General features: G+C 38.0%; 1 protein-coding gene across 8 annotated transcripts in view; it reads right to left on the bottom strand.

Moving 5' to 3' along the window:
* Positions 1-13,312, bottom strand: part of RNF111 (ring finger protein 111) — a 94,282-nt gene that overhangs the window by 17,359 nt on the left and 63,611 nt on the right. For all 8 annotated transcript variants that reach the window (XM_044231494.1, XM_044231497.1, XM_044231498.1 and 5 more), the window contains exons 5-6: positions 11,593-11,787; positions 3,318-3,640 (exon numbers count right to left, since the gene is read on the bottom strand). In XM_044231494.1, the coding sequence (XP_044087429.1) occupies positions 3,318-3,640; positions 11,593-11,787 (518 nt within the window). The remainder of the gene's footprint in view (positions 1-3,317; positions 3,641-11,592; positions 11,788-13,312) is intronic.

The raw sequence follows: 13,312 nt of genomic DNA, 5'->3' as shown, positions 1-13,312 counted from the left end.
CTTAGAGAAAGAAACTTTAAAATCATAGTTCCATATTCTTCTTTACCCCCAAATTTTGATTATTAATTTAGGACTATTTTGGAAAACATATAATCACACCACTGAAAAGATTAAGGATTCTAGGTAAAAACCTATCTGTCCTGTTTCTACACTGTATATAGCAAGAATTCAACTGAAACTCTAATAATACAGACATTACCCAAGATAAAACAAAGGGTATGTGATTATTCAAGATGAAGCATGAGCTTGCTTTGCCTCAGAACCTTTTCATTTACCAAAAAAATAGAAATACAATTTTAGGGAAGGTCCATTTACTAAGTTGGAAAATAAACCAAAGAGTCTAGATTCCATGTCTACTCGTCTACTCGTCAGTAATTAAGTTTATTCCCCAAATGCATTTTGAAAAGTCCTAAGTAAATCATTTCACTTCATCACGATCTACTCCAGGACAGGTTACAAAACAGAACTGCTGCTTTGTATTCTCAAGTGATTTAAAATACAAGCCTTCGCTTAATGTTCAGTATAGCTATAATTTTAATATGATTAAATAATAATTAAAAATAAAATAATAATTTGATGCGATATATGAATTTATATACAAGAATTGTTCAATACTAGAAGCTGGGGAGCTGAAGATGGAAAAAGCTAGGGAAATGCATTATTAGAGGTCCAGGTCACCCAGCAGTCTTTAGAGAAACCACTGTGGTCTCCATACCTCCACTGGACTCCAAGCTTGAGGGTAACAGAAACAAAAGGAACTCTGAATGCTAAAAGGGAAGGGGGATGATGGCGCAGAAGTTGTGGGAAGGTGAAAAAGAAGAACTCCTTTCTTTTTCTAGATCACCTATCTACAATCTATTAAGCAAATGTCTGGCCTCTCGGAGTCTACAAATACAATGTATGTCCCTCAATTTGGGTAATAACGTTTAGGAACAATATTCTAAGACTGTGAATTTTCTTATTTTCCTATTTAGGCTAAGACTTGGCAAATGGACTGGATTATCAACATACTATGAAGATGAGCAAACTTCCTATCTTTTTCTCCAGTCAGTAATTAAGAACACTCCCAGAGAGTGAGTAAAGTAGGGTGTGTGTCCTCCTAGAAGAAACTGAGGCTAAGGTTAAAATAAAGAATAAAAAGAAAATCTAAGAAGGAGAAGCACCTTCACAATTTCAACAGTTCACTCAATTCGTCCGCTAAAAGGAAAAGAGAGGGTAAGCAAGATCGGTATAGAAATGACAAGTATTACTTTACAAAGATCATAAGTAATGCATAAGGCTAACTGAACTATTCTCTCAAAAGAGAAAGTTACATCCAAAGGAGCAATAAGGGCTACAGAGCATCAAGTGACTACTGAGGCTTCTCTGTTACCAGGCCTAATCTTCCCCAACCCTTTTCTGCCTACCTACAACCTGACACTAATCGTAACACATCAACACAATCACAAATCCTCAGATCAGTTTGCTTCTCCCACTCCTCAATTTCCTGCAATGCCCACACAGGTCTCAAGTGGGGACTAGATGACATTGTCTCATGAGCATGTGGCTGATTGCAGAGTCCTCCAATGTCTGTATGAGTCTCAAACTGTTTATATTGTTAAAATTTTACTCTCTGCTCTCCTTCAAACCCATTATCACCACTGACTGTCTGATCCTGTTGATTTTCCTCAAGTTTTGTGTACAGTCCAAATACATCTACTTAGAGATACGTGAATAGGTTACATTTATTTTATGTGAACAAAATGGAAGAGAGGGAGCCTGGGTGGCTCAGTTGGCTGGGCAATTGCCTTCAGCTCAGGTTATGATCCTGGAGTGCCGGAATCAAGTCCAGCATCGGGCTCCCTGCTCGGTGGGGAATCTGCTCCTCCCTCTGACCCTCCCCGCTTCTCGTGCTCTCTCTCATTCTCTCTCTCTCAAATAAATGAATAAAATCTTTAAAAAAAAAAAAAAGGGTAAGAGATTCTACCTATAATTAACACACTTAGGTTAAAATAAAATGTTGCATACACACATGATCTCTCAAACCAACTGTATTACTTTATTAGTTCAACAAGAATATTCTGTAAACAAAAAGCCCACATTATGGTAGCTCTTGAATGAATGTGGGAAAAGTCAACAGATTCACTTCTTCACCATTTTCCTATGATACTTCAAAACCCTCCCTCTTTCAGCTCATATTTCTAGTCAAAGAAAATTTTGCTTTGAAGCAGGGCCTTTCATTCAGTCCACTAAAAAGTTTTTTCTTGATGCTTCCTCATTCCCAAAAGGCATAACAGGTTTAGACGATCAGTAGATGTTAATACTTAGAACCATTAGGAGAATCGAAACACAGTCTAAAATCTATTTAATCATATTTCTTACTAAACCCTTTCAAATTCACTCTTGAAACAGCAGCCCGTCTTTTTTTTTTTTTTTTTTTTTTTAAAGGGAACATCCCTCTTTCTTAATTATTTTTAGTCAGATCCAGGAGACATAACCATCAAAATTTAAGAAGATGAAGCAAGAAGATGAAGGTCAGGAGATACAGAAAAACAGTTGCTCTGAATTTTCTTTCTGACTACTTTCTGGTGTTATCAGTTACAGTTTGACCTTAAAATTACATTTTGTTTTTCAAAGTATGTACCTACCTAGGTTATATCACAATTTTAGAGATGACATAGCAAAAGTTAAAATAGCATGTAATAAATGACCTTCATCTACTCCACATGATCACCAATACTAATTTATTTGACATTTCAAGCACCCATCAATAATATCAACTAAATTACTTAATTATAATTTTGTCACTGATACTTCAATTCCCAATGAACTAAAAACCTCATCGGCTCCTGAGGAACTACATAACTGGTTTGCATCCGAACAGGCAGTTTATTTCTAGATGAGTGGAGATATAGGCAGCTCCAGAGTAAAAGGAAGAGGGTAAAAAACTAGGAAAATTTCCCAATTTCCAGTGAATCAGGTTGACACTGCAATTTCAACACCATGAAATAAGATTTCAAAGATAAGATTCAACTGTATTTAACTAAAAACACCAAAAACCATTTCAGAATAAAAAACACTACCACTTCTAATTTTCTACATTCCAGGCCTTCTCAGTTAGTTGTAGTAACTTAGACCATCAGAAAATCCTAGAGAATTTAAAAAAAAAAAAGAAAGAAAGACCACTAAATTGGGCCACTTTTGCAAGGGCAACAACAACAACTTGTTTACTATATAAAATTCAACATTAGGGTTGTTTTTCTTTTTCCTCCTGAAACAAGCACAGTTTTTGAATATTAAGAAAAAGAAAAAAGACCACCTCATAAAATTCCACATACCTGGTCGTGATAGCTGGTACCAGAACTGCTGTTGGCTCCACAAGGTGCTTGTACTTGTTGTGGAGGTCTTTCCCCAGGGCAGGTAGGATCACTAAAGGAGGGAGAAACTGGGACAGGTGGGTGGGGAGTATGATGGTGGTGGTGATGATGTTGAAAATGATGGCCATGCTGCTGAAAGCAACTTGTGTGTGGATGTCCTAATGCATGGTGATTCTGTGATGACCCTCCACATGGCGAGTGCTGCGGACAGCAGGAAGGTAATCTTGGCATTGCAGGAGGGCCAGTTTCTGTTACAGCACTAGAAGAAGTTCTCCTTGAGTCATCTTGAAATAAACAAAAATGCATATAACATCAAATGATCAAATATCACTGTGTGAAAAATAGAGACTGTATAAGTAAATAATTAATTGTTCAGTAAATTCAAATCTCTGTAAATAAGAATGTGATAGCACCACATTCTTAATAAATCCGCCCATCACATAATTTTGGATAGTGATCTTCACTGGGATTTTTCTGAAAGCCTAAATTCCTCACGTGACTCATATTTACTATGACGGTGTTTTTTTGTAGATTTTTAAGTTTTACTTATTTGAGTAATCTCTACCCACAACACAGGCTTGAACTCATGACCTGAGATCAAGAGTCACATGCTCTTCCAAGTGAGCCACCAGGCGCCCCTACCATGACGTTTAAATGGCCCTGTCGGTTGGAATGAGCAATTCTTGATTTCAGGGTTGAGTCTGAGCCCCATGTTGAGTATAGAGATTACTTAAAAATAAAATCTTAAAAAGGTATTTTATTTTTACATAAAATATAAAAATTAGAACAGTGGAGGGGTGCCTAGGTAGCTCAGTCAGTTAAGCATCTGTCTTTAGCTCAGGTCATGATCCCAGGGTTCTGGGACTGAGCCCCATATTGAGTTCACTGCTCAGCAGGGAGTCAGCTGGTCCCTCTCCCTCTGACCCACCCCGTGCTCATGCCTGCTCTCTTTCTCTCACAAATAAATAAAAACTTTAAAAAAGGGAAGAGTGAAGGGCCCAGAGGCCTGTCCTTTCCCCTTTCCCGCTTCTGCACCTAATACCTGAACCATCTCCTCAGAACGTTTAGGATTCTAGAGCACCACTATTCCAGCCCTATTTCAAGAGTAACCAAAACCAGGGATACCCCGCTCCTTTTTGGCTCACAGAACCTAGCCAATTTCTTCTGGGCCAGTATACTGATTAGAAATATTCTAGTTACTCACAAATAAATACAAAAATCCAACCCAAACTGGCCAAAATAATAAAAGGAATTTACAGGCTCACATAAATGAATCTGGGTGTGGTGCTTCAGGCTCTGGTTGATAGGTCTGATTGCAGCAAACCTCCCTGTAATCTCCCTCAGTCTGCCCTCCCATACTTGTTCTATCCTGCCTTTCCTGATTCTCTTCAGGGCAAGGTCTGTGATCTAACCCTGTTAGGCAGTATTTCCATTCTAAATTTCTTTACCCCCCAAGCTCCTAGTGTGTCTTATTTGGACAAATTTCTTGTATTCTTTTGTAAAGGTTCTTAACCTTGGAAGTAGAATTCAGGAATCTGTGAACTTGGATGGAAAAAAATTACTAATTTTTACTAATTTCCAACTGCCTCCTGGAGTTAATACTACCTTCTTAGCATCAGTTGAGAGGTTAAATATTATAAGTAACTTGTAACAACAACAACAAAAAAAAAAGTTGACAAGGTGTTTACTTTTATTTTTTTTAAGCTCCCTCTTTTTTTTTTTTTTTTTTTTAAGATTTTATTTATTTATTTGACAGACCGAGATCACAAGTAGGCAGAGAGGCAGGCAGAGAGGGAGAAGTGGGCTCCCTGTTGAGCAGAGAACCTGATGCGGGGCTCGATCCCAGGACCCTGAGATCATGACCTGAGGCTTAACCCACTGAGCCACCCAGGCGCCCCTCCCTCTCTTTTTTTAAAGACTGACTGATTTGAGTAAGGATGGGCAAAGGGAGAGGGAAGGAGAGAGAGAGAGAATCTTCTGGAGACTCCTCACTGAGCATGGAGCCTGACATGGGGTTCAATCTCACAACCCTGAGATCATGACCTCAGCAAAATCAAGAGCTGGACACTTAGCAGACTGGGCCACCCAGACACCGCAAAGTGTTTACCTTCAAAATGAAATTATAGCAGAGTCAAAGTCAGTTCTGTAATTATGTCACTTTCATTCACTTGCACTCCAATTTTCTTAAATAACCTGGACAAAGTTACAACTAGTTTATCAGGAACAGACTATGATTAACAGCCTATCTTTGCTATGCTGATTCAAACATTAATTATTTTCCATATGCTGTAATATTTGTAGCAATAACTGTTATAGTAGCATTACTTCTGGCAACATTTTCAGGGTTTTATCTCAACTTCCAGGACAAAGTGTTGCACAAATGAGTATCATTTATTGTGTGACTTCAAAAAAATGATCAAAAACCTCTGGAACACTAAATCCATTCAGTGGGTAGACTAAATGGTCTTCATAGTTCCTTCCAGTTTAGATGCTTTAATTTTACAAATCCAACTATTGAGGATTATGTCCAACTCTAAAATGTAGGAGAGGGGGGCGCCTAAGTGACTCAGTCAGTTAAGCATCTGCCTTTGGCTCAGGTCATGATCCCCGGGTCCTGAGATCCAGTTCCACACCAGGTTCCCTGCTCAGCAGGGAGTCTGCTTTTCCTTCTCCCTCTGTCCTTCCCCAGCCCCTGTGCGTGCTCTTTTTAAAAAATAAAATAAAATAAAATGTAGGAGAGGAGTGTGTAATCAGAGCAAAAGATCTGTGGACTAATAAGGCTGTGAATGAAGGAAAAGACATGATACTTCTTTGTTCAGAAAGAACTTGCCCTCTTTTCTTCAAATATTTCTAATACAAAACTGAGTGAGAGAGAAGAGAACACATTACTATATTTACAGCTGAACACATATTTAAAAGGTTGTATCACTAACAATATGGCCTCAAAAAGACAACTGAACTTAGAGTTCTACTTCGTAGGGTACAGTTTAATCTGTTTTCCTAGAGTGCAGAACCTCTTTGTTGTTTAAACAGACTAGCAACCCAAAGTAAAGGCAACTGAATCTCCTCTTGTTCCAGAGTTACTGACCAAGGAAAACTGCCATAAATTAGAAGTGAAATACAAAGATCTGATCAAGCAAATAAAACACTTCCTTTTTATTAGAATGAGCCCAGAGTGTCCACTAAAAATGAGACAATAACAAACCTGCACCAGAAAAACTAATTCCACGGCCCAGTGACATAAAACTGGTTGAAGTACTTTCACTGCAATTCTGGAAGGATTACTGAGAAGTATTCACGCATCTATTCATTCATTTGGCAAGTCTTACACATAATAATGGCAAGGTAAAGGATCTACAAAAGGCACTGGAAAATACAATGGTGAAAACGAAGTCCTGGCCTTTTTTTTTTTTTTTTTTAAAGTAAGCTCTGTGCTGAGCCTTAAGCTCAATTGGGGGAATTGAACTCACTACCCCAAGATCAAGACCCAAGCTAAGATCAAGAGTCAGATGCTTATAAGACTAAGCCCCCCAGGCACCCTGAAAGTCCTAGCCTTTAAAATAACTTATGATGTTGTCTGCCTCTGTTGTTTTATCTCTGGCAGCTAGAAACAGAACTACACAATGTAGGTGGTTCAATAAGCCCTTGCTAATTATAAATTCACCTTGCAAGAGAAAACAGACATGCATGGAGCTAAGTGCTAAGAAGAGAAAAACTTGACCTTTAGTCCTCAAGGAGATCATCATCAAGTACAAACAATTTAGCATATATTAAGATTTAAGATATGTTGATTCCAGCATTAGAACAGAAGCACTGGGTTCTACATAGGGCAATGCTGTGTCCCAAAGAACATTTGGCAACACCTGGAGATAACTTTGGTTGTCACACCTGGAGGAGAAGCAGCACTACTGGTAATGCTGCTAAATATCCTACAACACACAGGGTAGCCCCCAAACAAAGAACTGTGCAGCACAAAGACAACAGTGTTAGGACTGAGAAATAAAGGAAGAGTAAAGGCATAAAGGAAGAGTATAGCTCCAAGCCAGTCTTCCTAGGTTTGAATACTTGCTCCATTATCATATAACCATGGGCATATAAAATAAGAAGAGTAATACAATCTGCCTCCTAAGTTATTACATCGCCTATAAAATAAGAAGAGTAATAGAATCTGCCTCCTAAGTTATTACAAAAATCAGAGTTACTATAAATCATGGACCAATATTATAAGCTCAAAAGATGTTAGCTATTATTGTCCCCTAGAACATTAGTTCTACTAGGACAGAAAATTTAAGTTTTCTTCCCAATGCCTACAACAGTACCTGATAAAAACTGGAATAAATGAATATATAAGATATCATGCATGGTTAAAGCAATGAGCACATAGAAAATTCAGATAGATGATGAGTTGCTTGGCACATGTTGAGTCTGAGGTGACTGCAAAAATGGTCCAGAGATATCCAATAGCCAGCTGTATATGAAAATTTAAAACAAAGAGAGGGCTCTGGAAACAAAAACGAAGGTCACTGGCATATTGGTGGTAGCTGAAAACACACCTAGTTATGAGATGAGCCAGTGAGAAAGGTTAAGAACAGAGGCCTCGGAGAAAACAGAGATGACAAGAAGATTACTGCCAGACTTTTAATGTATTTATTTTGACAGGAGTCAGAAGCAAGTTAAAGGAAGAATTTAAGGTACAGAAGATTCATTTAAGTGTACAAGACTTAACACAAATGTACATATGCGCACTAAGGGAATGAACAAGCAAAGATGCTGAGAAAGTAACTGTTAAAGCAAAGTCAAGGAGACGAGAAGGGACAAGAGGTAGGGCATGAATAAAGGGACTGGAAAGGGGGTGCCTGGGTGGCTCAGTGGGTTAAGGCCTTTGCCTTCAGCTCAGGTCAGGTCAGCCTAGGGTCCTGGGATCCAGCCCCGCACAAGGCTCTCTGCTCGGCGGGGAGCCTGCATCCTCCTCTCTCTCTCTGCCTGCTTCTCTGCCTACCTGTGATCTCTGTCTGTTAAATAAATAAATAAAATCTTTTTAAAAGGGCGGGGGGACTGGAAAGAAAAGAAAGGAGTTAAAAGACCAAGAGTCAAGAGAGAAGGAAGGGTTGGAAGTTATGAGTGGTTGAGAACCTTCATTTACTTTTTATTTATTTTTCCCTGGGGAGATCAATGTCTGGAGGAGAATAAGGGAATTATGGAATAGCCACTAAGGGAAAAGAAAGGGAATTAAATGAGATACATCAAACTATGGCAACTTATTACCCAAAGCCCAAGATTAGATACCATAAATTCATGAGGCACCAATCTGCTTGGATCTGTAATTTTTACTAGCCCCATCTAAAAACCTGGATAGGAGTGAAGCTAGATGGCTTGCATGATTCAAGGATGGAAATATGCAAGAAGGTACAAAATAAAGACAGGATGTGAAGAAAATAGGAGACTGATGTTCTATAGTGTCTCAGCAGGAAATGAAGTCAGCAGAACTGAGTGTCCCTGATGTTATATTGAGTACCTATATATGATTCTATCAGGTTTATTCAGAGAAACAATTCGGCCTGGAACAAGGTTCTCCTAGGTTAGAGAAACACAACACAAGCAAGTCTATCCCAAAGGTAGTCTTCAATATAGGTAAAGTAGCATCATGAGAAAACCATTCAGATAGTGAAGTCACTACCCTAGATATTAAATGTGAATTCTGAGTGAACAAGTGTCTTAAAAAACAAATAATAAAAGCTTTGAGACAGTACTGAAGTTGGGACTGTGTCACATAAAATCTAGACAAGATGAGAGTACATAAAGCTACCAAGAGAAAGGAATGAATGAGAAAAGTTAAAATCTTTGCCTCAAAGATTATTATTGGCTTTGAAAGTATTTAACTTCCAGATGCCTTCATTTCTGAAGTGGGAAGAATAATATAAATAACAAGCAATAAATGATAATATATAAAATAACATATAAGACAGTAGTTACGGTACTCAGGAAAGAGTATACACTCGATAAATGAAATAAAAATTTGCCTATTTCATTTCTCCCTACTTTTTTTTTTTCCTTCAAAGAATATAGTATTGAAAAGACAGCTTTGGGGGGCACCTGGATGGCTCGGTTGTTAGCCATCTGCCTTTGGCTCAGGTCATGATCCCAGGGTCCTGGGATCGACCCCCACATAGGGCTCCATAATTGGTGGGAGATCTGCTTCTCCCTCTCCCCCTGCCTGTCTTCCCTCTCTTGCTCTATCTAATAAATAAATAAAATCTTTATTATTTCTTTTAATAAGTGAAGTTTTTTTTAAAAAAAAGACATCTTTGGGGAAACCTCCTTGGACTATGGATTCTCCCCTTAATTTTCCACAACAGAGAAACCTAAATCCAGCCACAAGAAGATTTCCTAATCTGTTCAATGTAAGCTATAAGGATATTGTAAGAATTAAATAAGATACTATTAAAAGTAAAAAATGATATGGGGCGCCTGAGTGGCTCAGTGGGTTAAAGCCTCTGCCTTCGGCTCAGGTCATGATCCCAGGGTCTTGGGATCGAGCCCCGCATCAGGCTCTCTGCTCAGCAGGGAGCCTGCTTCCTCCTCTCTCTCTGCCTGCTTCTCTGCCTACTTGTGATCTCTGTCAAATAAATAAATTTAAAAATCTATTAAAAAAAAAGTAAAAAATGATAGAAAGCATAAGGTAGTTCCACTATTAATGGTGATATAGTGATATCTATGAGCTACAGGGTCTATTAACACCCCAGTTAGTAAATGTTTAGCAAGTTCCTATCTCCATGCCATCGTCCAGGAGAGAAAGGCTAGCTTAATGTTCGGTTAAACAGGTAACAGGAGGGCACCTGGGTGGCTCAGTTGGTTGAGCAACTGCCTTTGGCTTAGGTCATGATCCTGGAGTCCTGGGATCGAGTCCCACATCAGGCTCCCTGCTCTGGAGGGAGTCTGCTTCTCCTGCTGACCTCTCTACTCTCATGCTCTCTCTCTCTCTCTCTCTCAAATAAATTTTAAAAAATCTTTAAAAAAAAAAAAAAAACAGGTGATAGGAAAAAGAACCAGAGATATCCTACTAACTTAAACAATAATCTGAGGTAAGAGCTGAAACACTTAAAACACAAGAGTATATTCTTTGTGATCCTGGGTTAGGAAATGGTTTCTTAGATAGGATAGCGAAAAAAAAAAAAAAAGAAAGAAAGAAAAATTGAGAAAATGGACATCAAATTCCCATCCTCATTTTCAATTCTTTTGGGGATATACCTGAGAGTGAGACTATAGGTCATAGGGTAACTATGGTTTAACTTTTTGAGGAACCACCAAAGTGTTTTCCATAGCAGCTGCAGCATTTTACGTTCCCACCAGACGTTCATTAGAGTTCCAATTCCTCTACACTCTTGTCAACACCAGTTATTTTCTGATTTCCTGTTTCTATAGTTTTGTTTTTCTGAATAAAAGACAGCCTGATAAGGATAAAGGAGTACTTCACTGTGATTTTGATTTACATTTCTCTAATAACTAATGATGCCATTTTCATGACATTCTTGATCAACTGTGTATCTTCTTTGGAAAAATATCTATGCAAATTCTTTGCCCATTTTTAAAATGGGGTATCTCTCTTTTTATTGTTGAGCTGTATAAGTTCTTTACATAGTCTGGATACTAGACCCTTAACAGATACATGATTTTAAAATATTTTTCTCCCATTCTGAAGGCTGCCTTTTCACTTTCTTGAGAGTGTCTTTTGATGTGCCAAAGTTTTAAATTTTGATGTTCGATTTACCTATTTTTTTCTCTTGTTATTGTATTTCTTTTTTTTTTTTAAAGATTTTATTTATTTATTTGACAGAGAGAGATTACAAGTAGGCAGAGAGGCAGGCAGAGAGAGAGAGGAGGAAGCAGGCTCCCTGCTGAGCAGAGAGCCCGATGCGGGACTCATCCCAGGACCCTGAGATCATGACCTGAGCCGAAGGCAGCGGCTTAACCCACTGAGCCACCCAGGCGCCCTTGTTACTGTATTTCTAATTGGCCATTTAATTCTCGCTGATCTCTTTCAGTTGAGCTATGATACTCTGGTAATATACAGCACACAAACTCAAATATGAAATCAAAGTTTAATTCTAAAGAGACTACTTTGCTCATATACAGTTTATTCTACGAATATGCTCTTCCTAATATAGCTAAAATCTTAAAATCAATACTTTTTCTAACAAGAGTAATGAAAGAGGCCTCCCCCCACTTTATTACATACCTCCTATAGAAGTACCAGTCATACTATTGCTTGTAAGAGTAGCTGAAGTCTCTGACACTATGGAGGGTTGGCTACCAGTGACAACTGAAGCAGCATCAGAGGCCTGCTCAGAGGTAGATGGATTTGAATTGTTAATGGAAGTGCTTGTGGTTTGTGATTCCATTCTCGCAGAAGTGGTTGGTACTACAGTAGGTTCTACAAAACAAAAAATGTTTATTTGGGATTTCAAAATGTATTAGGTGACAGGTTATATTTTAATTCATGGTAACATTTTTAAAATTATTAAAACAAACTTTAAAACTATGAACTAATAAGTACAATACCTAATTTTAAAAACTTTCATAAAGCTACCTTGCAACATCAAAATGACATGGAACTAAAATATGATTACTGCATTTAAAAAAATCCAACACATATGCATATTCCAACAATCCAGGTGATTATTTCAGGGTAACAACTCTGTAAATTTTCTGATCTACCACAAAGAAAATGAGAAAAGGAAAGTAAAATCTTTTTATATTATTTTCATACAAATTGTCACAGGCTGTCAGAACAATATTACAAATTACACTTTCTCACAGAATGGATTCTAGAGTCAGACTGCTTGGATAAGCAATTTTGATTTCACCACTGGCACTACAGTGATGGATAAGTTACTTAACCATTCTCCATTTCCTCATCTGTAGCATTGGGAAAGTACAGAATTTTCTTCACACAACTATTGTTAGGATAAACGGAAGTCACACATATAAAGCACACTGTATAATGGTTTATATATAGTGACCTCTTAAATTTTTTTTTAAGATTTTTTATTTATTTATTTGACAGATAGAGGTCACAAGTAGGCAGAGAAGCAGGCAGAGAGAGAGGAGGAAGCAAGCTCCCTGCTGAGCAGAGAGCCCAATGTGGGGCTCGATCCCAGGACCCTGACATCATGACCTGAACCGAAGGCAGAGGCTTTAACCCACTGAGCCACCCAGGCACCCCTGACCACTTAAATTTTTAAAACTGTTTTAATCTTCTTTACAGGCCTTTTCATATGTTTTCAAAAAGTTTTTTTACAAATATTACTTTGTAAAAGTATTTTTTACAAATATTAATACTCATCATTGTATTCTAATAAAAATTAAAATTTTATAAAAAGTAAAAGAAAATTTCAGGCAGACCTTGACTTATTTATGATTTCTACTTCAGACTCGAATTATAAAATAGTTGTTTAAAAAATGAGACCGAGTATGTCCAAAACAGAGTCACAACAATTGGATCAGAAAAGGGACTCATTTAATATGATATAGAATTAGAGGGCAGGGGCGCCTGGGTGGCTCAGTGGGTTAAGCCTCTGCCTTCGGCTCAGGTCATGATCCCAGGGTCCTGGGATCGAGCCCCGCATCGGGCTCTCTGCTCGGCCAGGAGCCTGCTTCCTTCTCTCTCTCTCTGCCTGCTTGTGATCTCTCTCTGTCAAATAAATAAATAAAATCTTTAAAAAAAAAAAAAAAAAAAGAATTAGAGGGCAAACTACTGATTACAATGTGGTGTGTTAAGCTGATTCCAGAAACACAAATTGTCCCTATTGATCTACATAGGACTATGTACTTTGGACGCTTAAACAAATGTATTTGCTTATACATAAAAAGCGGAGGGAAGAACCTCTTGTTTATTTGCAAATGGTTTATCTCCGTTTCTCAGCCTTAGCATTATAGATGTTTTGGGTAGGGGGATT

The sequence above is a fragment of the Neovison vison genome, chromosome 13 (genome assembly GCF_020171115.1).
Source record: "Neovison vison isolate M4711 chromosome 13, ASM_NN_V1, whole genome shotgun sequence".
Taxonomy (NCBI): domain Eukaryota; kingdom Metazoa; phylum Chordata; class Mammalia; order Carnivora; family Mustelidae; genus Neogale; species Neogale vison.
Note: the sequence above shows the minus strand (reverse complement) of the source record. Positions and strands in the feature narration are given on the sequence as shown.